Source organism: Nilaparvata lugens, chromosome 2, assembly GCF_014356525.2.
Source record: "Nilaparvata lugens isolate BPH chromosome 2, ASM1435652v1, whole genome shotgun sequence".
Lineage (NCBI taxonomy): Eukaryota > Metazoa > Arthropoda > Insecta > Hemiptera > Delphacidae > Nilaparvata > Nilaparvata lugens.
This window is the reverse complement of record NC_052505.1, coordinates 46,563,632-46,591,247: the sequence shown is the minus strand read 5'-3', so window position 1 is coordinate 46,591,247 and position 27,616 is coordinate 46,563,632. Positions and strand designations below refer to the sequence as shown.

The following is a 27,616-nucleotide window of genomic DNA, read 5'->3' as shown; positions in this document are numbered from 1 at the left end:
TTCAATTTTCAGTAGGTCAAGTTTTTATTTGGACCCTTGCGGAGCACGAGTTACCTGCAAGTTTTTAATAAAAGTTCGTATTTAAAGTTATTACTAAAAACTTAAAAGTTATTTCGAAAATCAAGTGACGAAGCAGTGTGTTATCATATAACCTTATCTTTTGGACAACATTAACATTCTATCAAATTTTTGGAGAGAAATAGTACAGGCTTAGCCTGGTTTTTCCTGCAATGTCTTAATTTTATTATGATTATAGTATTTTAAACAATAAATACCATTGATTTTTATCGAAACTCTCGATTCTCCAATTATAATTCCGACATAAGGGTTCATCGTTACTCACCAATTATTTAAAAAGTTTATGGAGCAATTAATTTTCCAGCTATTTTCCAAGGTAAAGGAGTAAGTGTAAGTCTCAAGGCTATTTTGGGTAAGTGAAAGGAGTGAACGGGGGAGCACATGTGATTTATGCAAAAGATAGCATAGCTTAAACTACACGTCGATTAATTATATGCGTGATCAATTAATTTGTCAGTTATGATTTTATCGTACACTCACATGGAAGAGTATACTGAACTGATTAAAAAATAATAGGATGGTCTGGATTTGAAGATTGTTAGTAAGGGTTATAGATTTTGAGGTGTGCATCCAGCTAAAGTTTGTCATGAGATGCATCAACTATTTGGCGGTACGAAGTTCGTCGGGCCAGCTAGTATTATATAATTACTTCTTAATTGAATTCACTACAGGCGCTCAAGTGTTAAGGTGCGTACAGATATACGCGCCGCGAACATGAGCTATTCACTTTTAATCAGCTGATTATATCTGTATTTTTACAGAAACGGTAAGATACAGATATAAAAAGCTTGGCATCAGCTGATTAAAAGTGAATTGCCCATGTTCGCGGCGCGTAAATCTGTACGCACCTTTACTTTTACCAGTAGAGTCGAAATTTGATTATTACTTTGCTTAATACAGAGTTGGGCAGGGAGGTATGGATGATTTGAAATAAGAGTTACTCACTCATTTTCGAACAAAGCCCAACATTCATCTTCTAGTGTGTACCTTGGATGTTGCCATTATAAAATTTGAAGAGGAAATAAGTTAAACATTGATTATGTATGGACAACTTCTCACAATGTTATTAATGCTAACTTTATTAATGTTATCATTTTGTGATTGTAGAAATGTCAGTAAAATTATTTGGGAAATAATTTGATGATATGAATATTTTGATAATTCCACCCACTCTGTATGTGAATTAACTGGCATTTTTATAATGCAACTGACGAATTGACAACTTCTATTGATGCGGTTGTTGGTTAGAGGTCCTCAGATGTACAAATTTCCATCGGACTACTTTCGTGCAGTTGAATATAGTGAGATTCTGTGTCAGCATTTCTTATAAACGATATGAATGTAAATCGAGCCTCAAATTTTGACATTCAATAACTTTTTTATGTGTGCATCGAATTTGATGATTTTTTTAGTTGTGTTCGTTATGTTCAGGACCAGGTTTATGGCCTATCAAATTTATAATCCGACTTCAGGATTCTTTCCTACGGTCCTTCAGAGTTTATATGTAATCCTTATGGGAGAAGATTTGTGAGCAGGTCAGACAAGGAAATAAAAATCAGCTGTTATAATCATTGCGTCATACAACCGCCCTCGTTAGATAGTAGACAAGAGTGTGTGCTGCTCCATAACCGCACATGTATTTTATTCTAAACGCTCCGACTAAAAATCTGGTGTGGCGCACTCAAACAACTTTCCTTGCCGACACACACACACACACACACACACACACACACACACACACACACACACACACACACACAACTATTTCTTTTAACTTTCCACTGATTCCAACGCGGGCTGATCAGTCTACAGTACCACTTAACAACGTTGCCATTCTCCCAGATACATTCCATTCATTAGTGGTGGCTGTGCTGGAACTCATATTAGGGTGATTTAATTCATTCAGCATTAGATCAACTTCTTCATAGAAGCACATACAACAATAAATAAAAGATTTACAAGGATTACTTCAAGAGCAATATAACGCCAAACGGAAAGTTATGAATGACTCTTGAAATCTAAAATCAACAAGCCTCTCCCGACAGAGTTGGGAAATGTTTTTATTGAAGAGATCTAATTTTTGTGGATGTAGATCAGCTACATCATTGACTCGCTGTAGAGTGATGGACAATTTTTTCGGAGGTGTATTGAAGTCAGTTTTGATACCGTTGGAAATGCCTTCAGCTAGATCATCGTTGTATTCGAAGCTGAGATCGAGGTCTTTTGTTATAGAGAAAAGGGAAGAGAGTCCAGTGGCGGTCACCCCTTTGCACCCCTCGAGGTCGAGTTGCAGGCGAGAGCGAGCAGCGACCGCTTGTTGGAACGCGTAGTCGGTCAGACCCAAACAATGCGACAGCGACAGTCGTGACAGATTTCGGCAGCTGAAAACGCGCGACCATCCGGCCGCTGTTACTTTGCCCGCACCCTCCACTTGTAGCGTTCTCAGATTGCGAAGTTTGACGACGTTCTCAATCGCTTGATCGTCCAGTTCGAACGCCTCCGTCAGCTCCAACTCCTGCAGCTTGGGACATCTTTTGAGAAATCCGAACGCCGACGCAGCCAGAGCGCGGCTCTTGACCTTCAACTTTGTGACGTAGCTGGGAACGTTGAGCTGATACTCGATGCGCCCGGAAGTGGTATAAGTGGCGAGCATCTCGACCGCCGACGAGTTGGGATACTTCCTCACGTGCTTGAACTCGACAAAGCAGGGCGCGAACACTAGACGTGTCTGCTCGCTGACTGCTTCCGAACTGTAGATTGTGACTGATTTCAATGTGTCGGCGGCTTCGTGTAGAACAGTGCGCATAATTCGCTCATCGACTCGCACGTGCTTGAATACGAGCCTTGTCAGATCCCTGGAGGATTTTAGTATGGCAGAGAGCTGGCCCGGGTCGAAGGGACGATCAGGAGGCTCATCGTTTCCCAGCAACAACTCCTTCACTTCTGAGCAGACTGGAAGAACTTGTTCGAAACTGCTGAAGCCGAATATTGAGAGTCTGTTGAGTGATGAGGGCAGGCGAGCCAGAGTTCGAATGGTGCCAGGACGCAGGACGGCAGCTCCCTTGTTCCGCAGCAGCAGGTCGTTCACTATGTCGCACCACAGCAGGCTCACTCCGCTCGCTGACTCCAGGTCTTCTGTGCTCAGCCACCCTAGCACCTCTGCCACAACCTCCACTGGAAGCTGCTCGATTCCGCTCGTCATCTGCAACAAATCAAACAAGTTTGCATATCAAAAACAGATTGTTATCATATAATTAATGATAAATTTATATACCGTGTAATGTATCCGTTTATTTGACATGAATTTTCACAATCCGAGAGCATCCATTGTTTAGAAATTAAAAGTGTCGACGATGGTGAAAATTCATGACAAGTAAAACTAGTAGACTGGAAAACAGGATATGCCTCTTGTCAGTCGGTTACGAAGACGGGACCTGGAACTATCTACAGCAGATAATCGGGCCCGGCTCTACCCCTCTGTTTCGAGACACCATTTTCCTGGTACAGTGAGTTGCAAATATTATCAATTTCATTATTATAATTAAATTATTCAAATTTTTCTTATTGAAGGCAAATCCTGTATTTATTCTATTGTTTGTTAGTTTTATTAATATTATTTTCCAGTTTCATTTTGAGTTACAATTTAATTAAATCGAATACTTGGTTCTCCAAGATATAATCTGTTTTTGTTTATTCTTTTAAAATATAGTTCCTTTCTCATTATATTTTGGAGAACCAAGTAATCAATTTAATTAAATTGTAACTAAAAATTGAACTGGAAACTTAGATAAAATAATATTAAGAAAACTTTTTAAACAAACAATAGAATAATTGCAGGATTTGCCTTCAATAAAAAAAGATGAATAATATATAATAATAAAATTGGTAATATTTGCAACTCACTGAACCAGGAAAATGGTGTCTCGGAACAGAGAGGTAGAGCCGGGCCCGATTATCTGCTGTAGATAGTTCCAGGTCCCGTCCTCGTAACCGACTGCCAAGAGGCATACATTTTCCAGTCCAATTTTACTTGTCATGAATTTTCACCGTCGTCGACACTTTCAATTTTTAAACAATGGATGCTCTCGGATTGTGAAAATTCATGTCAAATAATCGGCTACATTACAACCGTAATAATTATTAAATATGAATATGGTGGAAAACATGAAAGTAAACTTAACTAAGGTACCCTGAAGCGGATTCGAAATAATTCTGTGAATATGGATTTAAGAAAACGAAAATACTGAGGTTCCTTTCATCATTTTAGAACTATCATAAGAGCACTTCACAGTCTGGTTATTGGACATAATAGACAATCTGTTTCTCATTCAAGTTAGTTCATCAAGGAGACCGGATAAGTAACATTCCAGCAACAGTCAAGGTATTGATTTTCTATTCTATTTGAAGGCTTTCCTATTTTCATTCCTTTTTCTGATGCATTGATAAATCACCAAATGAACCTTGGATAGACAGGGAGTTGCTACTTCAGTTACTTCATTAAATACTTCATATTATTACTTCATCCACTATTGTGGTTTCACCATATCTAAATAACAAAAGTAAATAAGAAAAATGCAGATATCTTTTGAAATCAATAAGTGATGTTCAGAAGAATTGAATCTTGATAGACTATTCCTACTTCAGTGATCAGAATGAAAGAGAAATATTATCAAAGGAAATTCATTTATCTCTACTGGATAATGATGGTAAAAAGAAATAAACAACATTCTCATTAATTACAGAGCCACTAAATGAATATTTCTTTAGATGAAGTTCCATACACTCCAGCATCGTGAACATATCGAATAACTCATCGTTTTGAGAAGCACTACAGCTGAAACAAGTACAATTATTATTTTCAATGTGAAGAAAAGTACAGAACATACAAAGAAAATGAGTTCCATTATTACTCTCGTTGAATGGCTCATTTCAATCACGCAACATTCCATGCGTTTCGGGTATCGTGTGAACTCAAACGATGTTGACATTGTAATTTAACCTCTGTGACGTAGAATACTGTGGCATTCTGCTACAATAGATCATCCGGTGGAATACTTGTAATAATTCTTTCTTTGCTTGAATAAGAAATGTCAACCAGTAATTTCAAAGATGGAAATTGTTGAATTAGTATGACTAGAATATTTAGGTAATTGATCAGCTATTCAATCTTCAATTCTGACTTGAGATGATTGCCATAGAAGTTATGGATATCTTTGATATAAGAATCATTGAAAATGTGATTAGTTGAATTCATATTATAGACCAAAATTTATATATTATTATTTTCTTTATTCCCAACTATTATTTTCCATATTTCTGAGAAAAATGCCTCACGATCGATCTATGTCATGCACGATTGAGCATGTCAACAATAGTATTAGGCAATTATACAGAACTAATTAAGCCAAGAAGTGAAAATATAATCTACATTTAGATCTTCACGAAATGCACTAGACGATTTTATTCAGAAACAAAAAAAAAATGTATTCCAATAGAAAATCGGGTTTTATTAAAGGAGAAATTCTCCCCCGCATTAATTCAAGCCCAATTTCTTGTATTCAAGCTAGTTCACTCCAATTACTCAATATATCAATACTATATATACATAATATAATTTTATATTCATAGAGACAGAAGTTGTAAAAGAATGTCATGTTTGAGACTAGAACTCATCTACATATCCCACTGCAACATTGCACTATTCCAATGCAACGTCCCCCAAGATAAAACTATTGCTGTAAGCAACGTCGGTTTGTGTTCATAGACCCTTTACGGGCCAACGGCTACTCAAAATTGGTTGTATTTTAACACATTTCTTGCTTTGCAGATGACAAAGTTCATTGAGCTTGCAGATCAACTGTACATTAGCTGATATTAATTGTAATGTAAATAATAAAACGTTGATAGACTAAGGTGATATTCACTTTTGCTCCATTTGTTACCTTTTCATATGATCACAAAAGGTAATTGAATACAATTTTGCCCATAGTGTGGTCCACGTTATAATGGCAGTGAATAAAGATAGAAGAATAGCGATGCCGATTCTCTGCATCAACTAATTATATTTAAACACTGTCAAAAACATAATTGTCATCGTTGTGGACCTAGAAAAGGATAGTACCACCGTCTTTGTCGAATAATAGACAAGGATAGAAAACCAAAGTTGATCAAATACTGTCATTATAACGTGGACCTCACAATAGATGCGGAAATAGACAGGGGATGTATTGTATGTCTGGTTTCAGTAATTGATTTACATTTGCAAAATACTACCTATACGACTTACAATTATGATTCAAACTCAGGATTATCTTATTCATTTACCACTTAGTGAACGGCAAACTGTGCATGATACAACCCCACATTTTGATAATTTCAATATTTCTATAATATTCATCATATTATCCATTACAATGTTAATGAATGTAAGGCTGCTTCTCAATTTCATGTATTGAAGGAACAGTAGTTGATAGACAGCGAACGAAGGAGAACGAGTTTAAGCGTTTTTATTAGTGTTATCAACTGCTGGTCAACTGCACAAAAAATTGTATAACATAATTTCTGACTGAATAATCACGCCTCGTTACGAATAAAATGTAGCACTTCCGTGAATTCCATCTTGAGACTTGTAGGATGATAATAGTAACAATTTCACATCCATCTTGACCAAGAGCCTTCACAAAACCAAAAACCATCTAAAGCAATGTGCATTTATTTAGTTTTTGAATCTTTGTTATTTGCATATTAATCACCATTATTCTAACAAGCCATATTCTTGAATATTTTCTCAAATTGACTGATAATATTAAAATATGCTTGATATTTCAACGGGTCTTATACCGCAATCTATATCAAAACTTGGCCTTACTGAGTATTCTTCGAATAAATTTAGAATATTATATTATATTATGTTTTGTTGTCGTCGAACAAGGATTAAAGTAATAATGAGATAATGTATCAATTTATCATGCCCTATTCAATTTATCGTCAATAAGAAAATAATTTTTGGGAAATTTATGACAAATGAATTGGTTGTGTTAATCTAGCAATGGTTCAGGCAATTCCAATGTACTTCCATTCATTCCGTTCGAATGGATTGAGCTCAATCACTTCAATCAGCCTTAAAAAAGAACCATTGAGCATTGCCATTTATCTCAGATAAGTTACTAACAGCTCAGATAAGTTACTACCTTCTTGTTCAGCATTGCCAATTTCCATTAATGTGCTTCAAAGCTCGTCCACCAATGGTTTAGAACCCACCTTTGGGTTGCATTCTAATCCTTGCAACTCTGATAAGCAATCACTGATCCAGTTTAAATTCATATTCCTTCAGTCGAGAATAAGCCAACATTGGCCCGAATGAGCAGTGCCCCTTTAATGGCAATGATATAATTACTTGTCAGTTGTCACCTATTGATTTTACATTCAGATTGACCAAAATCCTTCAAAATTAAATCACAATCAACTGGAGCATCTTGGCGAAACAACTATTGTGAAGAAAATTGTAACAGCCATTCATCATGGTTGATCTATGAGAGTAAATGATCTATTCTACAAAACTATTCAAATATAAAACTAAATTCACGTTTAGTCATAATAGGCTGTAACTCTCTAATAATTAATATAGGCCTACGTATTTATCACCTGTTACTGTTTTATATGTTATACTGACTTTTCGGCCAGTTATCCACTTCACGTGAATATGCCATTTTTTGTGAGTCACAATTCTAAAAGTCCAGTTGGATATCGATTCAACCCACTTTCCGAAATATGAATTGCAATCGCAGTTGGCAAAAAAGAGCTCAATCACTAGAAAAGTGACCTCTTGTGTAACAGGGGGTGATATTTCGCTGCAGTCGATTTTGATATACGATGGCCGTCGACAGGTGTACTATATCGGCGTTCCATTGTGATAAATAAAAAGCGTTTATGAAGTCTTCATGACGGCGACTAGCATCAATCACTCTTTCAACGGTCGCTTGCTCGCTTTAATCGCCGTCCCATTCAGCCAACGGCTGCTCTGCTCTGCTCTTCTACTACAATGGCTGCTCTGCTCTGCTCTCATCATTCGCTACTAAACTCTACGAAAAAATCGTCACTATCTCTCACTCGCGCAACAAATGATCGCTGATCAGTCCAACTACACGTTGAAAGTTTATCGAATGATCGATTGAGCCTTGCACGAATCGCGTATCATTTCGAGTAGCACTCACTCGTAGGTGGATTGAATTTATTAAAAATGTATCTGAGAACGAAATTCAATGTATCGGAGGATATAAGATAAGGTCATAGCAAATTATACTCAATTACGTAGTGACTTTTATGTACGTTGTATTATAATCAACGTGACTTTACGCACATTGTAACTACATTTTTGTAAATCAGATGAATCATGTAGATGGATGCAGTGATTTGGTAATTTTTATAAGAAATACAGACAATAAGGTACTTCACAATCAGTGGAATAATATTATACAAAAAGAAGGCTTTCTAGCCAAAAAAAAAAAAACTCGTCAAAGTTAGTAACTCTCAACTCCACTAGCCTATCTTAAAACAATTCACTGCTAGTCATTATTAATTAATACATTTCTAGTGAATCGGAGCTCATGATGGAATCCGAAATAAATGAATATATCACTTACAATAGCAGTATAGTACAAGACATTATGGAATAGCAGAGTTGCGGAACAATAAATAAGGCGAATCACAGAGCTTCGAATTTTAAACTATTTTTAAACGAAGATCTCATTACCATAGCCCACTGTAGAGATTTCAGGCTGATTAAGCATCATCGAATTGTGATGCTGATAGTGATACTATACGTACATAAATAAAGATAATATTGTCAATATACTTGGCAAAATTATATTTTTATATAAATAGTCGCACGAGAATACAAGAATGGCCATTCGAATTTGTTAACAGGAGAAAGCACTTCAATGAACGCATTTTGTTTCAGCTACTAAAGTTCTTTGAGTTCTTTATCTCATCATGAACAAATTCTCATAGCAACTTTATGTGGATTTTATAATCATCTAGTGAGTGTTGTAGTTGGATAAACATATGATTTGTGATGAATTATGCAAAGTATTATCAGTGAATTTCTTAGTTGAGAGAGTAAATTTCTTATAATGTTACCCCACCAAATAGTTTGTGAATATTTTTTCTCAAAAGTATGTTCTATAGCTAGTGTCCCCCTAGGAAAAAGAACTTGCTTATCAACTGTTGTATTGTAATCTTTGAAACCCGAAACTTTTAATTATACAAAGTTGGTGAAAATTATGGAAACAGCAAAATATTTCTTTTACAAGAATAATTTGACAGTAGGTTTCATTGGGGATCCTATTTCAAATAAAAAATTACTTTGTCGTTTCAATATCTTTGTCTCTCATATGAATTCAAATTCATTTTTCAAATGAGACGGTGTGATACATGATTTCGATACAGAGTTCCAAGAGAAAATGAATGGCGAAAGCCGCAAAATTGATATCTCAACCCATATCAGATTTTAACTTTCCTTGCCCTATTACCATAGGTAAGGAAAGTATTGCTTTCCTAAAAAAATCAAGGTACTCCAATTTCTAAATTTCTATACGTTTCAAGGTCCCCTGAGTCCAAAAAAGTGGTTTTTGGGTATTGGTCTGTATGTGTGTGTGTGTGTGTGTGTGTGTGTGTGTGTGTGTGTGTGTGTGTGTGTGTGTGTAATTTAAACGAAAAAGTTTGAGTGGAAAAGATCAAGCTTGAAAATCTCTACAATTAATGAGCAGTCTGTTGCTAACACTGTTGATTCTATTAAATCATTCACTATGAAGAGATAGCCGATCTCGTGTGTATCCAGCGTTATTGTCCTGTCACCAGCTGGCTCAGATCTTTGAAAAGTAGACTTGAGATGCGCGTGAACACTAGCGTCAGGTGATCAATTTTCATAACAGCTTGGAAAGTTGTGTGGGTGCGCCACACCAGATTTTCTATATTGAAGTTGTAAAGTATGTATATTGTTGCATATCAACCAGCTGAAATCATGTGTCAGCGCATGGAGGTCAGTCTGTAAGAAAGCTTCCAAAAGGCATCAGCTGATGTTATTAATGAATGAATGGAACAAAAGTTGTAATCACATGCAATGAATTCTTCAGCTGACTAAATGATGAATCACAACATTTTTTTTCTTTTGCACTTTCAATGTTATTTGTTATATCCTGAAAAAGGACGAAGGAGTGAGTCAATTTTGTTGTCCAACGAACTTTACCTGTGAAAAGGTTCGAAGAATACGTGTTCAAAATTTAAAGCTGATTGATCAATTCTTTCTATAGTTATTGTAGAACATACAAACAGACGGACAACGTCTTTGGTTTCCAGTACGTCAAAAGTGAGAACACACTGACGCTCGTTCAATTACTACACTAAAAACATTCATTTGAATGATATATATGTGCTTGAAGCTTGGGTCCAAAATGCATTGGATTCAAAAACTCTACTAATCCGGTTTTTAACGTCACTGGCTCTCAACATATCAAAGAACAAGTTTGAATTAATGTATATTCTGGGAATAATTAGCATATCAGGATATTCTTGGCATAAAGTTCCGATTGGCCATTTCTATAGTTTTATTATCTCTCATAATTCAATAGCATTTTCTCATGTAAATCATCAAATTGTAATCCATTCAAGGGAGAAACTAGTTGCATAATAATAGCTTCACTGTCGTATTATTATAGTGATGTTAAGAATTATTAAAACGCTATTCGAAATTGTATTATTTTCAATTGGCGAAGTGCTAGAGCGAGAACCACCACTTCTATCGAAAATCTCATATTTGCCTAGTTTTTTCATTAATTAATTCTTTATCATCTATAAATTCAATATAAATTTGATTACATCCTATTTTGAAATTTATCAAATAACGTAAAGAAGCTGTTAGAATTTGAATCAACTTTATCCCTCCATGTGTAACTGATTTAAGCCTTCTGATATTTTATAATTTCCTTTTGTTATTTTATTCATCTGAACTATTTTGCTTACTAATTTTGCCGTATTCCTCTGAGATTTATTATTATTAAATTATTTGAGATTTGTCATAATAATATTTTATTACCGCTGTTCTTACGGTATCATGTTTCTACAGAATGTATCCTGATAATTAACCTGTCCAACATTGCATGTTAACCACTCTGGTTAACATCAACATGATGCTTGTATCTATTAGATTTTATTCTATTTCTTTTGTTCCAAACAGGTTTTTTTTTATTTTACCATTAATTTTGAATGACCGGACAAATATAATACCAGGATAAATACTGGATGAAGGAGGCTAAACATTTTCCATAAACTCAAGCAAATTCAACCAAATTTTGGAATTCAAGTACAGTATGAAAGTTAAATTTCCATTTACAATTCGAAGTGGGGTAAGCAGAACACTTGTTTTACAATTCGGCTTCTAATTCAACCAAGTCCATCGAATTTTATGAGTTTCAAACTTCGATAATCGTCGCTTATCTACGATTCCACATTACACTGAAGCTTCAGTTGTAGGCCTACCCGGGTTACTAACATAGATTTAATAATCAAAACTTGTAAACTTGTTATTTTGTAACTTAAGAAATGAAATTGATTTTAATGTTGAAAATATAAGATTCAATCGGACTTGGCTTAAATTTTATTTCAACCAGGATTGCCAAAATATTCACTGGCCCTCATGACCAGCATTGCTTCCTACTTGTTAGGCAGTCTTATTTGAGATTACTCAAATAGGGTTGGTTACAAAGCGGACACGGCCACTGTGGGAATCCACCTTCACTTGTCTTTCATGGAACTCTGTTTCGATTTCATGGAACAGTTCGGAAATATATTTTGATTCTATGCTCTAATTCAAGCTGCAAGAAAGCTTCCAATTCATCAATAATATAACAAATACAATGATCTCTTTGTGTTCAAATAAACGAGAGGAATTATATAGAATATTTTTGTAAATGAGAGTTTGAAAGTGAATCGGAGAGTCATGAATTATATTATCAATCTGATTAACCTTGAAAAAATCACTGAAATAACAATTGTATCTAAAAAAACTTGAAGTTGATTTTTTAAAATTCTATTTGTTTAAATGGTGAAAGTGGGAAAGCATCTCACAGAGAATAACACAAAGTAACAAGTTTTAAAAGATTTTCTTCATTACTTGATTGTTCAATTTTTGCAATAGCTATTTCTTTGTTAACCTATATGCTTGTATTTTGCAATAGAACTCCACAATACATTGTAATGGAATTTTGTAACAGTTTTTTTTTCAAGTTCAAGGTGAATGTCACCTATCAAGCAATAAAAGGTATGAATCAATAATTACAAATAATATCATTTTTATAAATAATAAAAAATAATCCTTTTAATAAAATAATAATCCGTTTTTGCAAAAGAATTAAGAAACTATCTATTGATTCATCATGTATATAGTAGCATTTACGTGGAATCTTTTCATATTGCAAAATGCTGATGGATTGAGAAATCGAATGGCCATAGAAGGAACAATAGTAGAGGAATGTGGTTACGCATTACATTACATTAACATGCATAGCATTCTAACTCAAACTGGTTTCAAAGACTTCGTGAAAAACGTTAGCGAATACGCATTAGATGAGCCGTCAGTAAATTATAGATTTTAATTAATTATTTTTTACTCATATACGCTTATTCTAAGAGATTTTGAATCAGGATTGGCAGTCGGATAGAAAGATTGTATTACATCATCAATCGAGTTCACTTTATTATCATAGACAAGAAATATGCTTATCCTTTATCTATGATATTATGTTTATGTGAAGATTCTTCGAATATTTAGTCTATCTAAACATTTAAATGCAACATAAAATAAGTTGACTTGAAGAATCCATCTGCTCGTATTAAGTGAAGGTGATTCTATGATAGATTTTCATAATAAACAACAAAGCTTAAAACTTGGAATAATAATTGTAAGAAGCTTATTTTCAGTGATAAAGAGAATTATGAAATAAATAAACCATTTATAAGATAAATGCTCAATACGGTTCTGCTTTCTGGGTGGATTCCGAATCAACAGGGAAACACAAAATCAAATTCAAGGCAGCTTGATATACATGGAAAACAAAGAATGGTTTATTGAATTTAATTGATTTTTATCGACTCTCGTACCTAGAACGTATATGCCTAAACGTGTTGTCTATTGCTTGCTAATGTCTGAAATATACTGGTTGACATCAGACAAGCACAAATCAATGGAAAATGTATAAATATTATTAGTATCCCGATCTGTATACAAAAAAAAAATTATAAAAATAAAAAGCTTCAATTTTGGAACTTATCACTTTATTACCTTTTCAAACATGCGATTGCATGAGAGGAGATGATGCAGCTTTCATATCGATAAAACTTTTGAATATTTCATGGAACACTGACTATTATTCATTGAATCACTATTCTTAGAGATTTTATTGAGTATATGTTACAAATCAAGGTTCAATCAGAATAATATTCTCACACTTTAAACGCTTCGAAGGTTTAAACTGAACTCAGCTTTACTGGTTTTATCAAACATCACTATTCACTGACACGTAAAAACATTTCGGAAGCTAAAATTGAATACCCCTTGATTAGATAATTGGTAGGAAGCTGGATAATGACAGAGCGGTATGTATATTTTACCTGGGATGGTCTTGAGGCAGCGAATAATAATACCTATACAATTAACATATCACCTTCACTCCTTCTTTACCCAAAATTGTTGTTTGCAGAAAAGATAATAGCAATGATGATAGATCTTATCGTGTGTGGATAACTACAATAGTAGCAGCCTCCAATTCCAATGCACCTCTAACTCACCAATACATTTACTTTGAATCTACAAATGTTTCCCCACAGTTGAATAATAGAGTACTATTGTTCTGAGTCTCACGAATACAATAATGTTAGTCTTGTATGATCGATGTTGGCTACATTTGTTATTTGGTGCGTTATCGTTTGTTATCTAGTTTCTAAAATTAGAATGTTTCAGGAATAATAACATTGTGAAACTATCATTCATGAGGAAGTTAATAACCTTTTGAAATCATAATGAAGAGTTGCAGATAAAACTCAATAGTTCAATAAGGTTAATCATTCCGGAGTTCAGTACGTCATCAGTTCTAAAGTAATGTCAAATAGTTATCCAAACCAATTTGAAGATTAGCTTAGGTCATTTTTTGTTGATTCTTTAGTGATTTCGAAAAATAAGATTTCCAAATTTCTAAGCAGTGTATACATTTCTACAGAGTGTATATCAATGGATAATTCTGATTCTTTCCTGATACACTTGGATTAATAACGCTCGAATGTGTGATCCACCATTATTGAAAATTGGGAAATAATATTAAGGAAATATCCAAAAACAGATTTCAACTGGAAGAAGAAAATGAAGAAGAAGAGGAAGAAGAAGAAGAAAAGCTGCCGTTGTCGATGACCGCTTTTATAGGATTAAACAAGCAGCTTGAAAATCAATTCAGGTTTCAATTTGCTAACTACTCTAGTCGAATCTTTACTTGAGAGGGCGGCCAGTGAGAGCGAACTTGATATCTCTCTCAGATCGGCACGGAAGGTTTGATTGGCCGATACAAAAGGTAGAAGTAAGCCCTGCTTGGCCGGTTTCCCTTAGAATGGCCCTTTGCCCTGTCAGGGCCCTTTGCCTGTGCGGCCCTTAGAAGGTGTCTGTGCATGTCCGGTGGTGTGATGGAGGAAAAGCTGCAGCTTTCATCAGTTGCTGCTAAGTCAGTCCAAACTCGATTATATGCCAGACCTGGCCCCATCCAGTCTTGTTCAAAGCCAAACTTTCCGACCCGATACTTTTCTCAATTTGAAAGCACTTCTAGGCTGTTGCGCTTCCCCCACATAGTGCATGCAGCCGGTTATTTTCGGTGTAGCAGTTTCATTCAGTTCAGCTAAACTTTCCAAATTCGAAAGTGAGCCTTTTGAGGGCCAAAATACATCCCCTGGCTTGGATACTGCCCTTAATATTGCATATACGCTCTACACCATCTCAGGAAAGAGGTGAAAATTCAGGAAAAAGGATACGAGCAAAATCAGTACTAGATCCCACCAAAAATGTGTAGTTAGGTCCAATTTTTATCTTACTTCAAGAAGATGATGGCAATACTCCACGTTTTGTTATCTACACAAACTGGAGAAATCTCTATTACCACCGGTAATTTATAATTCATTACACACAATAAATAGTCTAGGAATATGTGAACTTCTTTAATGAACCAGATCATAAATTCAAAAAGCTGATAGACTTTTTTCTTCAAATCTGATCTTCGCCTATTCAATTGCAGACAAAAAATATGTTGAATAAAAGGATCATGAACTCAAAAGTCACATGAAATTTAGTAACAGTTGATTTCTGAAAAGGAATTATCAAATTATTCTCAACAGTAATAATAATATTACGCTTTAAGACTTATGGTGAAAGCGAGAGCATGAAAAACGACTAGAAAGAAATTACTAAATCTATTTTTCATATTTTCTTACGCCTTTAATGTACTTATATATATCTCCCATTCATAAACTTCCAATTTCCTCACGAATTATTCAGTGTCCTTCAAGAAGGACCGAAGAAATGTAAGCTGCTCATTTTCTCATATCCAATTAAAAACTCATCCAATTACAAAACGTCATTTCCCTTTCAGTCCCTCACCCTTTTCTCACTCTCACTACTTTTAATTATTTCTCCTGTCATTTATTATGCTCCTCAACATTGCGACGAACATTGTTACTGAAAAATCGCTAGAATGATAATTATTGATTTTCAACATTGATATTTGTACTGCTGTACTCTAGTCACTCTCTTTTGCCTTTCCTTCCATCTGTCGATTTTTACTTCTTTGGGAATTTAAGGAATAAGCTCTTGAGAGACTGTTCTGAGATTGAATAACACAAAGTGACTCCATATAATAATAAGTCACTCCAATTCACAAGAAAGGAAATAGGAACAAACTCAGCAATTTCAGGCCGATCTCAGTGTCAACAGTCTTTTCTTTTCTGAAATTAGTCCGGGCGCAAATGTCATGAAAAAGGCATTACGTGGTCATTCTTGGGTAACAGCCGCGGGAGATGGCTCAATTTCTTTGTTAGGTCTAGCATAATAAGGATCGTTATGATGAAAAGTCGAAATCACAGGCAAACACCTCGAAAACAAGATGGCCGCCAATTTTTTTAGGGTTTTGCTATATCGCTTGTTTAAAAAAACCGTTTAAGATAAAGCGTTGTTTGATAGAAAATATATCTGAAATCTTCCTCTAGAAATTTTTTTTCTTCCATGATAGAAAATATACTTTCTAGAGGGAAATTTCATAAAACAAAATTTGTCGAAGAAAAGTTTAGAAATATTTCATATCAAAGAACGGTTTAATATGTTGAACGATTATTGAAATACAAGCGATGTAGTAGAGCCCTGAAAATTTTGGCGGTCATCTTGTTTTCGAGGTGTTTGCCTGAGATTTCGACTTATCATCATCACGATCCTTATTATGCTAGATCTAACAAGAAATTGAGTCATCTCCTGCGGCTGTTACCCAAAAATGAACACGGAATGATATTTAAGCCCGGACTAAATGTTCGAGAGAGCAATCTATGATAAGAGAGAGTAGGTTTGTGTTTGTTCTCATCAATACATGTCAACTTGTGGATTGCATACCTGAAAAACGGGAATGATTTAGATCTCCAAATTTTGCACACATTTTCGAAAAATATCAATCTCGTGCACCTCGAAGCCCAAATTTCAATTTTCCTTCTAGATTTTTCAGAATAAATTATCAAATTTCATTCATCCGACATGAAGTTTCATATGGCATACATTGCTCCATTGTTGTAAAATGTGTTTGTTTATGAGGACGTTACAACGTTGTTACAAGACATTCAATTCGAACGGACTTGTGGTCTAGTAGTAAGAGCACTCGATTTCAGAGCGAATGTTTCTCGGATCGAGTCCCGAGAAATTGGAATATTCCAATTTTTCTTGTTCTTGATTTTTTTCCCTCGAAACGTATTATTATAAATCATTTTTGGAGGAAGTTATTTTCATTATGATTGAACTTGGATCTCATCATACAGAGGGGAGGCGTCCAGTCATCTCTAGATTCGCCGATGACTGGACCGAAATTGATATGTAATGTGTATATTATTAAATTGAAATTATTTAAAATGAATATAAGAAAATGTGAAGAAATGAAAAGATTATAGTTTTTATGCAAGCGCGCCAAGTTTGAATAAAGTATACTACTGCATCATGTACCAAAAGTAATTCTTAATAGTTAACTATAATCTCAATTCCGTAATTTGAATAATTATAATCGAATATTGTCGGTTTGTAATTCATAAAAGATTTACTGACCGAGCGAAGTGAGGTCTAAGATTCAAGTCGACGGTTTGGCATTTCTTTTAATGTTCAAATGTTTGAATGTTCAAATGTTTAAATGTTCATATGTTTTTATGTTGCGCATTCAAGGATAGATTTTCATGAAATTTGACAGGTATGTTCCTTTTTAAATCGCGCGTCGACGTATATACAAGGTTTTTGGAAATTTTGCATTTCAAGGATGATATGAAAGGAAAGAGGAGCCTCCTTCATATGCCAATACTACCGTAAAAATCAGACTATAGAATTATTCATCATAAATCAGCTGTCTAGTGGACTATAATACTACCCGTTCAAAAACATCGAACATCTATCTTCAAAATGTATCTTTCCATTTACGTTAGTAGACAGTTGACTGTAATACTACCCATTCAATAACATCGAACATCTTGAAAATTGTATCTTTCCATCAACGTTGTAGACAGTTGCAGCCAAACCTGATAACAGCGCTCACACTCACATTCCGGGACGACACGTCACGGTACGATATAGGACAGAAAGCTCTATGTTTATTTAGGATTTTTTCTAGACATTTTTAATTGATAAATTTTTTATTAATTTTTGAGAAAACATAACAACAGGTCAATGTAACTCACTGAGCGCGAGGTCTACTGTTCACAGGACTACTAGTATTTTTGTATTTTGTTTTGCGAGTTGGCAAAACTACTGTTGAACAGCTGAGTAGCTAGGCAGTAGCCTATTCTACGGTGTGTGCTTTTGCCACTCACTTCTCTTTAATTTTTGGCTTTGATCTGACTTGAAAATGATATCTGCTTCTCATTTATTTATATTTTATTTGCCAATATGAGTTAATATTGCCAAATTAGGCTTCGGCCTTCTTTACTTTTTGTTTTTATTGAGTCTTTTTTTTGAAATCCAGTTGGGTAAGTTTAAAACCTTTTTCTAAATTTGTAGATATTGAATTAGCTTGTAGACCTTTAATCACTTTCTCATGTTCTGGAAATTTCATCCTGTAATTTTTTACAGAACATAATCTTAGGAACTTATGTCATTGTGGGAAATATCAATATGAAAACTATGTAGTTGGTGATGATGGTTGAAGCTGAAAATTAGGTTTACAGTTAGGATTACACTTGACATTTTTGTGATGAAATTTATCATTCTTAGTCACTAATTATTGTTCTGAATAATTATTTCGCATTTTGTGTCTGACTCCTTGCACTTCAATTCGAGGTTGGTATACCTTCTTCTTCCTGTTCTAGCTTTATTCTCATTCATTGGAATGTCGTTGCAAGCTCTGAATTTCGTACTCAATTTTCATCGAAATGATTCTCAATCATCCTTTGAGTGAAACCAAATTATCTAAAATCTTCAAGCAAATATCAATCTTCAGAATCTAAAATTTCAGTTTCAGTGATGTATTATGTTATATTATTCACAGTTTTGTGCCTTATTCATCAACTTTAAACTCAGATCTGATTTCAACCATGCGACAAACTTCATTCATGTTTCTTAGTCAGCTTCAATGTCTCAATTCAATTTTATTGAACACTTAAATTCAAGGCATAATTAAATTCATAATGCATACGAACTTTTTCATGTCTTCGACTGATGTCAAATTGTAACCTGTACTTCTCGTATCAATGTTGTTTCTTGCCACCTGCGTCCAGCCCTGTCTCCTGACAATCTTGGAGTATTACATAATGCTGTCTGGTTTTTCTTGCTTGAAAACCACGAAATTCTTTCAGTTGAGTATTATCCATATTTCTACTTTGTTATGTTGAAACCTTCAGTTTCAATCATTCTACTCGGCCCTAGCGCCTTAACTTCTTATGGTGAAACATTGAGCTCTAAGCTTACTACTTGATTTGACTCTCGGCCCTAGCGCTCTTAACCTCTTATGGTGAAACATTCAGCTCTAAGCTTACTACTTGATTTGACTCTCGGCCCTAGCGCCCTTAACCTCTTATGGTGAAACATTCAGCTCTAAGCTTACTACTTGATTTGACTCTCGGCCCTAGCGCCCTTAACCTATTATGGTGAAACATTGAGCTCTAAGCTTACTACTTGATTTGACTCTCGGCCCTAGCGCTCTTAACCTCTTATGGTGAAACATTCAGCTCTAAGCTTACTACTTGATTTGACTCTCGGCCCTAGCGCCTATGACTTATGTTGTAACATACAGCTCTTATCTTGTTACTTGATTTGATACTTGGCCCTAGTGCCACAGTCTTGTTATATTCAAACATATATTTTAGATGTGGTGTATTATCGTAGCTAATACGAAAAGCGATATACATCACATTTCACCGCATGATATACAGAATGGGTGAAAAGTTCGAGAACGGCTTAATATCTCAAGCACAAAGGTAATTTGATGATTGGTGTGATTGGGGATCCTACTCAAATTGAAAATACTACTTTACCATGACTTCAAAAATCTGGTACGCCATCTTGGTTCCGCCATATTGAATGCAACTTTATTTTTTTAAATAGGAAGGTGGTCATGTGATACATGATTTCGATACGAAATTTTAAGAAAAAAAGAATGGCGAAAACCGCATATCAATAGCTCAAACCGTTTAGAAGATATTCACATTATTAATCAATACTATTCAAAGCAGAAAGGAGAGAAAAAAGTCTGAGAACGGCTTCATATCTCATACACAAAGGTAATTTGATGGTGTGAAAGGTAATGGGATCGGGGATCCCACTCAAATTGAAAATACTACTTTACTATGACTTTAAAAATATAGTCCACCATCTTGGATCCGACATATTGAATGCAACTCTATTTTTTTAAATAGGAAGGTGGTACATGCGATACATGATTCCGATACTAAATTCCAAGAAAAAATGAATGGCGAAAACCGCATATCGATATCTAAAACCGTTCAGAAGATATTCACATTATTAATCAATATCATTAATAATTAGTTCTCGATTGTTAATTTTATTTTATTGTAATAAGTGTTGATTTATCGGCCTTGATTTGTTGCATTTAATTGCGTTTAATTCTGGCAATAAAGAATTGAATTGGAAAAAATTGAATATGCATATCAGAAGTGAAATACATAAGTGGTATTGGTTAATAACATGAATATCTTCTGAACGGTTTGAGATATTGATGTGCAGTTTTCACCATTCATTTTTTATTAAAATCTCGTATAGAAAACATTATCGCATGACCACCCTCCTATTTAAAAAAATGAAGTTGCATTCTTTATGGCGGAACCAAAATGATGGACCAGATTTTTGAAGTCATAGTAAAGTAGTATTTCCAATTTGAGTAGCATCCCCAATCACACGCACCATCAAATTACCTTTGTGTATGAGATATTAAGCCGTTCTCGAACTTTTCACCCATTCTGTATATCATGCGGTGAAATGTGATGTATATCGCTTTTCGTATTAGCTACGATAATACACCACATCTATTGTAATTGTCAGAGTTAAATAAATGAATCAATAATTACATGAACCTTGTTGTCCATCATGACTCCTTTAGAATATGAAATCTCGAATTCGTTAGACAAGGCTCTCCAATTACATTATCTCTTTTGAGATTCTCATAGCAGAGATTGTCAATCTGCACAGACAAGACAATATTCACCTCATTCCATCATCTGACTTGACACTGATTAACTATTTGGAAGCAGCACTTGGTCGCAGTTGGTTTGATATTAGTTGCTAGTAGCTGGACATGGCGATGGCGATGTGTGATTTCGTAGTCACATAGCAGAGGCACTCGACCAATGTCCTACTTCAAAGCAGGGTGGAGCAGGGTGCAAGGAGGGGTCGATTGACAGAATTGGTCGAACCCTGGGGATTTGACGGTTCACGTTTTTTAGCGCAGTCACAGGGCAAGGCTCACAGACGAGGACACGTAGACGACCCACGCACACACACTCACACACAGGAGATGAACTCTTCTTTTCAAAACAGGATGCACGCTTTTCGAGACTCGAAATAGATGAAAAATCACCGGCGGACTCGGAAAGCAATTTGCAGAGAGGATAGATTCGTTTAAAATCGTGCTCAAACCTGTCAGAGACTTGGTGCAAACAGTGGTCGGTTCATTACTTTGCAAGATGAAAACTGCGACAAGAGATGGAAAAGTGGGGTAGTGGTTAGCAGGGTTGATCGATCATCATACATAAAAATGATGGTGTGAAAGGTAATGGGATCGGGGATCCCACTCAAATTGAAAATACTACTTTACTATGACTTTAAAAATATAGTCCACCATGTTGGATCCGACATATTGAATGCTACTCTATTTTTTTAAATAGGAAGGTGGTACATGCGATACATGATTCCGATACTAAATTCCAAGAAAAAATGAATGGCGAAAACCGCATATCGATATCTAAAACCGTTCAGAAGATATTCACATTATTAAACAATATCATTGATAATTAGTTCTCGATTGTTAATTTTATTTTATTTTATTGTAATAAGTGTTGATTTATCGGCCTTGATTTGTTGCATTTAATTGCGTTTAATTCTGGCAATAAAGAATTGAATTGGAAAAAATTGAATATGCATATCAGAAGTGAAATACATAAGTGGTATTGGTTAATAATATGAATATCTTCTGAACGGTTTGAGATATTGATGTGCAGTTTTCACCATTCATTTTTTATTAAAATCTCGTATAGAAATCATTATCGCATGACCACCCTCCTATTTAAAAAAATGAAGTTGCATTCTTTATGGCGGAACCAAGATGATGGACCAGATTTTTGAAGTCATAGTAAAGTAGTATTTTCAATTTGAGTAGCATCCCCAATCACACGCACCATCAAATTACCTTTGTGTATGAGATATTAAGCCGTTCTCGAACTTTTCACCCATTCTGTATATCATGCGGTGAAATGTGATGTATATCGCTTTTCGTATTAGCTACGATAATACACCACATCTATTGTAATTGTCAGAGTTAAATAAATGAATCAATAATTACATGAACCTTGTTGTCCATCATGACTCCTTTAGAATATGAAATCTCGAATTCGTTAGACAAGGCTCTCCAATTACATTATCTCTTTTGAGATTCTCATAGCAGAGATTGTCAATCTGCACAGACAAGACAATATTCACCTCATTCCATCATCTGACTTGACACTGATTAACTATTTGGAAGCAGCACTTGGTCGCAGTTGGTTTGATATTAGTTGCTAGTAGCTGGACATGGCGATGGCGATGTGTGATTTCGTAGTCACATAGCAGAGGCACTCGACCAATGTCCTACTTCAAAGCAGGGTGGAGCAGGGTGCAAGGAGGGGTCGATTGACAGAATTGGTCGAACCCTGGGGATTTGACGGTTCACGTTTTTTAGCGCAGTCACAGGGCAAGGCTCACAGACGAGGACACGTAGACGACCCACGCACACACACTCACACACAGGAGATGAACTCTTCTTTTCAAAACAGGATGCACGCTTTTCGAGACTCGAAATAGATGAAAAATCACCGGCGGACTCGGAAAGCAATTTGCAGAGAGGATAGATTCGTTTAAAATCGTGCTCAAACCTGTCAGAGACTTGGTGCAAACAGTGGTCGGTTCATTACTTTGCAAGATGAAAACTGCGACAAGAGATGGAAAAGTGGGGTAGTGGTTAGCAGGGATTGATCGATCATCATACATAAAAATGATATTGTCAAAGTAGACATTCAATGGAGAGGTTTTCATCATCGACAAGACGTGATATCTAGGACGCACAGGTACTATTATTAATTTCTCCAACTCTAGATCCATAAACTATCTATAAAGATCAAAGTTTTTATATTTGAGAAAAAAATATCTAGTCAGGTTACCTAAGAGCACAAAGTCACCACAAAAACATTGAAAAGAACTTTTTCGTAATTGTGATTCCTTATTTTTATCGAAAATTAATCAGACAAAAAAACAAAAACATATAACTCTATCAACTATAGAGCCTCAATAATACCCCAATGCATAGATTTTTAGAAGTGATCAGTTAATTTCCAAGTTATGCATTTATTGCAAATGTTATATAATCTAGGAAATAAATTCATTTATCCATCCCAGCATAATAGTGTTTATGAAATGAGGGAATGTATACTTTGTAATCTATTAACACTTTGTAATAATTGATGATATGAAATTTTACTGCATCTATCTTTGAATATATTTGAAAAATTCATCATAAATATTGTGTATGATTGATGCTATCCATCTTTGATGAGTAAATTATGCTCATGTTATCATTTGAGATGCTAACATTGTTCGATTGTTGAGGCTTTACGCTAGTTCCTGCGATTAAATCAACAGTATATTCACATCAACAAATTCAAGACAGAAATATTATAATGGAATCGGCTTCCAACGTGACTTATCTTCAGCCGGTAGGAGGAAGGATGGTCACGTTTTTACTATTTACATGTAAATTTATAATTCTATATAACTGGAGGCGAGAGGCGAGCTTACATATGTGGGTAACAGAGTCGACCTTGCGCTAAGTGGCAAGAGCAGAGCAGAGGACATTTCTCAGTGATTACGATTCATGAGATTTGGACCCCTCCCCCATCATGTGACATCTCGAATCGAATTTCTCGAAATTCTCGAATCGAATCCAACGATGAATGTGGCCAATTTATCGAATCGCGATCCAGGTCGATTCATTTCTCCGAGACTCGAGACTCTCATCTTTTATGAGATCGGATTACCAGCCACCAGCAACATCCACTCTATTTCCGACTCCCCACCACCTCACCCACTCAACCACATAATCCCCAACTTCCATATTCAGCGATTATCTGCTCAGAGTACTAATCGAAATACATCTCTGCATAGTCAAAGCTTTGACAGGGTGGGATACTTGTGACCCCAAGATATATTGCAAGATTACAATACGTCTTTACAACTTCCATCTCTATATTAATAAGGTGTTGTCATGGATTGTCAATGGTGTTTCGGAAATACAAAAATTATTGGAATGGATTCATTCTCGTTATTTGAAATCTTGTGTGAAATATAGAAGACAGAAATTATCCAGGAAAAGTGATCAGTGGGTGAAAGAGTGCATTCGGATTTTTATTAGTACAGGGATATAGATAAAAATATTATGGCTTCGATCCGGATTATGGATGAGATCCGGTTCAAATTTTTGTATCATGAACCTATTCGCTGTCAGCATCTAATGATCGGCCCTATATCGGATCAGCAATGATCATGTTATTTTGATCTCCCTTGCTGAAATTTGAGAGTCCAAATAAAGTTGATTCAAAACTTATTGACTGGTATACATTATGAATCTATCGATCTTGCCTATTTTGAACCCATGTGGAGCCTATCGCTTACTTTTCGTCTTACAGTATTATTCCAAACGTATACTGCCACTGATTCTTCCATGAGTCGAGAATATTCTTTGATGTGACCGTGAGAGATCACAGTATAATTGGTATGAAATATATAATGTTAAAATTCTCTGGTCCATTGGTAGAGGAATCAACTCAATAATCGTGTAGGATCATTCTAATGTGAATTTTTATTAACCTAAATTCAATTGATTCAATCAATTTATTGGCAATCAACTGCCATGATATAATTAATTAATTCCATCTACATTATGAAAAAATCAGAGTATTCACATATAACGATATAACAGCTGAGATAAGCTTGACCCTCCATCCGAAGAATTTACAGCGTTGCCAAAATGTTTGGGATCGCAACTCTCTCAAATTTATAATTCAAACACAGAATTACTTGTGGATTATCATCCCCGAGATTCAAGTAGTACTAGAAAAGTTTCAGGGTTGAAGGATTAAGAGGAAATTCGATTTTTTTTGTAAAATTATAAACATTGTGAAAATTTGTTTTTCTCTTGAATATCACTTCTTTCAGAATAGTGGGGTGTTATGATGATTGAAAATGTCATACCGAAATAACGAGGTGGATGTACGAGTATCCTTCATATTGGTGTCTGCATCATTTATATCCGACCTTTAGTTATTTTCCAATCAATGATTATGTTCATCAAATTCGAGGCATAAGTAGAGAGTTACATTCAGTTGTGCATGAGAATCTAACGTTCAACATCTCTACGACAAGCGTTCAAATCTGCTTGAGGAAATACGTCAAATACCGTACGTCAAAAGTCTCTATTGAGTTGAATTCTCATACAACATACTGCTACTCGTTATTCATACAATATTACAAGTAAATTATTAATCGCAGTTGAAATCCAAAATCGAAGAAGGATGACTAAGTAAGTAGCCGAACAATTGTGTAAAAGTACTGGCAAGTTAAAATGAAAATGATTATTGTTCCTTATTGTATTGAATAAGGTTTATTGATTTGCTCTGTTGGAAGAGATCAACCAATAAATCTCCGTTCGTCTCAAGGTATTCGGTATTCGTATGCATTTTATCTTTTTCATCGGAACTCATTTTAATATCTGGACAATTGGCCCAATTCCATTACACAGAGATTTTCTCAATCTTTGTTGTCAACTTCTAGACAAACTGAGTTAGAGCATGTTGCAACGTAAGCTGATTCGATTTGGTTGTGCCGAGACTGCTCAAGCGTTGTAACAGCATCGATCGTCGAGAGCAGAGAGTTGTGCTCTTGGATTCGAGCACTTAGTTTGCTTTTGTTTTATTTGACAAATGAAAAATAAAACTGGCTGCTGGTTTGATGATGAAGAAGCGTATTCTCAATAGTGATGTGGCCGTGAGAGATCAAAATGGAAGAGGATAAAGCAAATAACAGATCTAGGGCAAACTGAGCACCTTTGTGCGGTGCACCGCTCACTTTTGTCTTTTAATAATATGAAATTCGTTATCTTCAGGAAGCAATTTAGCACGATACAACGGTCCCAGCGCTTCCAGCGATAGAATGGGGATTTAAAAGTCATAAGGCGCCTCAACGAGGAAATAATAATTCAAGAGCTGAACCAAGCCGCTCTCGGAATAGCATAAATGATGATGATAGAGTACTGTCATCAAAAGCGAGGGAAGTGACAATATTCATTATTTTCTGCGACTGTGTCGACCTATACACTCGTACAAAATACAGCCAAAAATATATCTTTGAAAAACCCGTAATCCATGTGAATAATTTATGAAACTGGAATGAGACCTACCTCTATCACACAAACCTTACCACAGTATTCCAAGTTCTGTACACCAAATTCTGAACTAAAATGGAACATATCTTTTCATCATATTCATAAACTCTGCAATGCATGATATTCTTAGTGCAAGAGATTACGAGAATGAACGTCAAGGTGGAGCAACTCTTCCAACTAGAGAAATCTCCTCTTCCCACTGGATATTCCAGTAACGGAGATTTGTAAAATCCAAAATTTGAAATTTCCAACAATTCATGAGATTGATGAAGTACTCAAAAATAGCTTCCATGGGCACAGATATTCATCGGTAAAAACATTGTTGTTGGGTTTCTCAACCTACTTATTTCTTGGAAACAATGGGGTTTATGGGGAAACTCTGTACAAAGGGAGACAGCAGATGTTTGCTGTGCTGTACTATGGGAATAACACAAAACAAATCAAAAATTACGTTATTAATCAAATATCTCGTTACTCGTTTTTCAACTCTATCTTTCTAATTTTACTCATATATAATTTATTTACACTAACTTTCACAAACATAATATTACTGGTGAATGTGTACGACATACTATTTATACAGGAACCATGTTTCATAATCGTTATTAAAAATGCCGATTTGCTCAAATTATTAGCTCAATGAGATTACAAAGAGAGATTCTCCGATAGTCCCAGCGACATTGCAAACATGATTTGTGAAATTATCGATGAAACAAAAACACACTATTTTAGAGCGATTTTTACAGATTACGTCTACTTAGTATAATAAAATAGAAAGCTCTATTGATTTCTGGATTTATATCATTGCATTCTTTTCACAATGTACAACTCTTACAATGAAATTCAATTTGTTCAGCACGCAATTATCGTCTTACAAAAAAATAACCTTCCACTTCACAAATGCAAAGGTGCTTCACAAATATACTAATTTAATCTTATAAGACTCACCCAATCATATTTATTGAAAACTTATAGCACTGTGCAAAGGTGTAGGTTGAAAGTGAGTACAAGGAGATCGTGTATTTATCCAAGAGAAACCAGAATGAACTCTGGTTTATTGTGTGAGTCTGTTACAG

At 35.2% G+C, this 27,616-nt stretch overlaps 1 protein-coding gene across 3 annotated transcripts in view; it reads right to left on the bottom strand.

The window, feature by feature from the left end:
- Positions 1-1,924: 1,924 nt before the first annotated feature.
- LOC111056222 overlaps positions 1,925-27,616 on the bottom strand; it is a 36,467-nt gene continuing 10,775 nt past the window's right edge. The window contains exons 1-2 of one of the 3 annotated variants that reach the window (XM_039421334.1): positions 13,415-14,010; positions 1,983-3,280 (exon numbers count right to left, since the gene is read on the bottom strand). In XM_039421334.1, the coding sequence (XP_039277268.1) occupies positions 2,048-3,280; positions 13,415-13,426 (1,245 nt within the window). In that variant the 5' untranslated portion in view covers positions 13,427-14,010 and the 3' untranslated portion in view covers positions 1,983-2,047. Of the gene's footprint in view, positions 3,281-13,414; positions 14,011-27,616 lie in introns of those variants that run through there. The other 2 variants (XM_039421335.1, XM_022343558.2) reach the window with 2 other exon arrangements.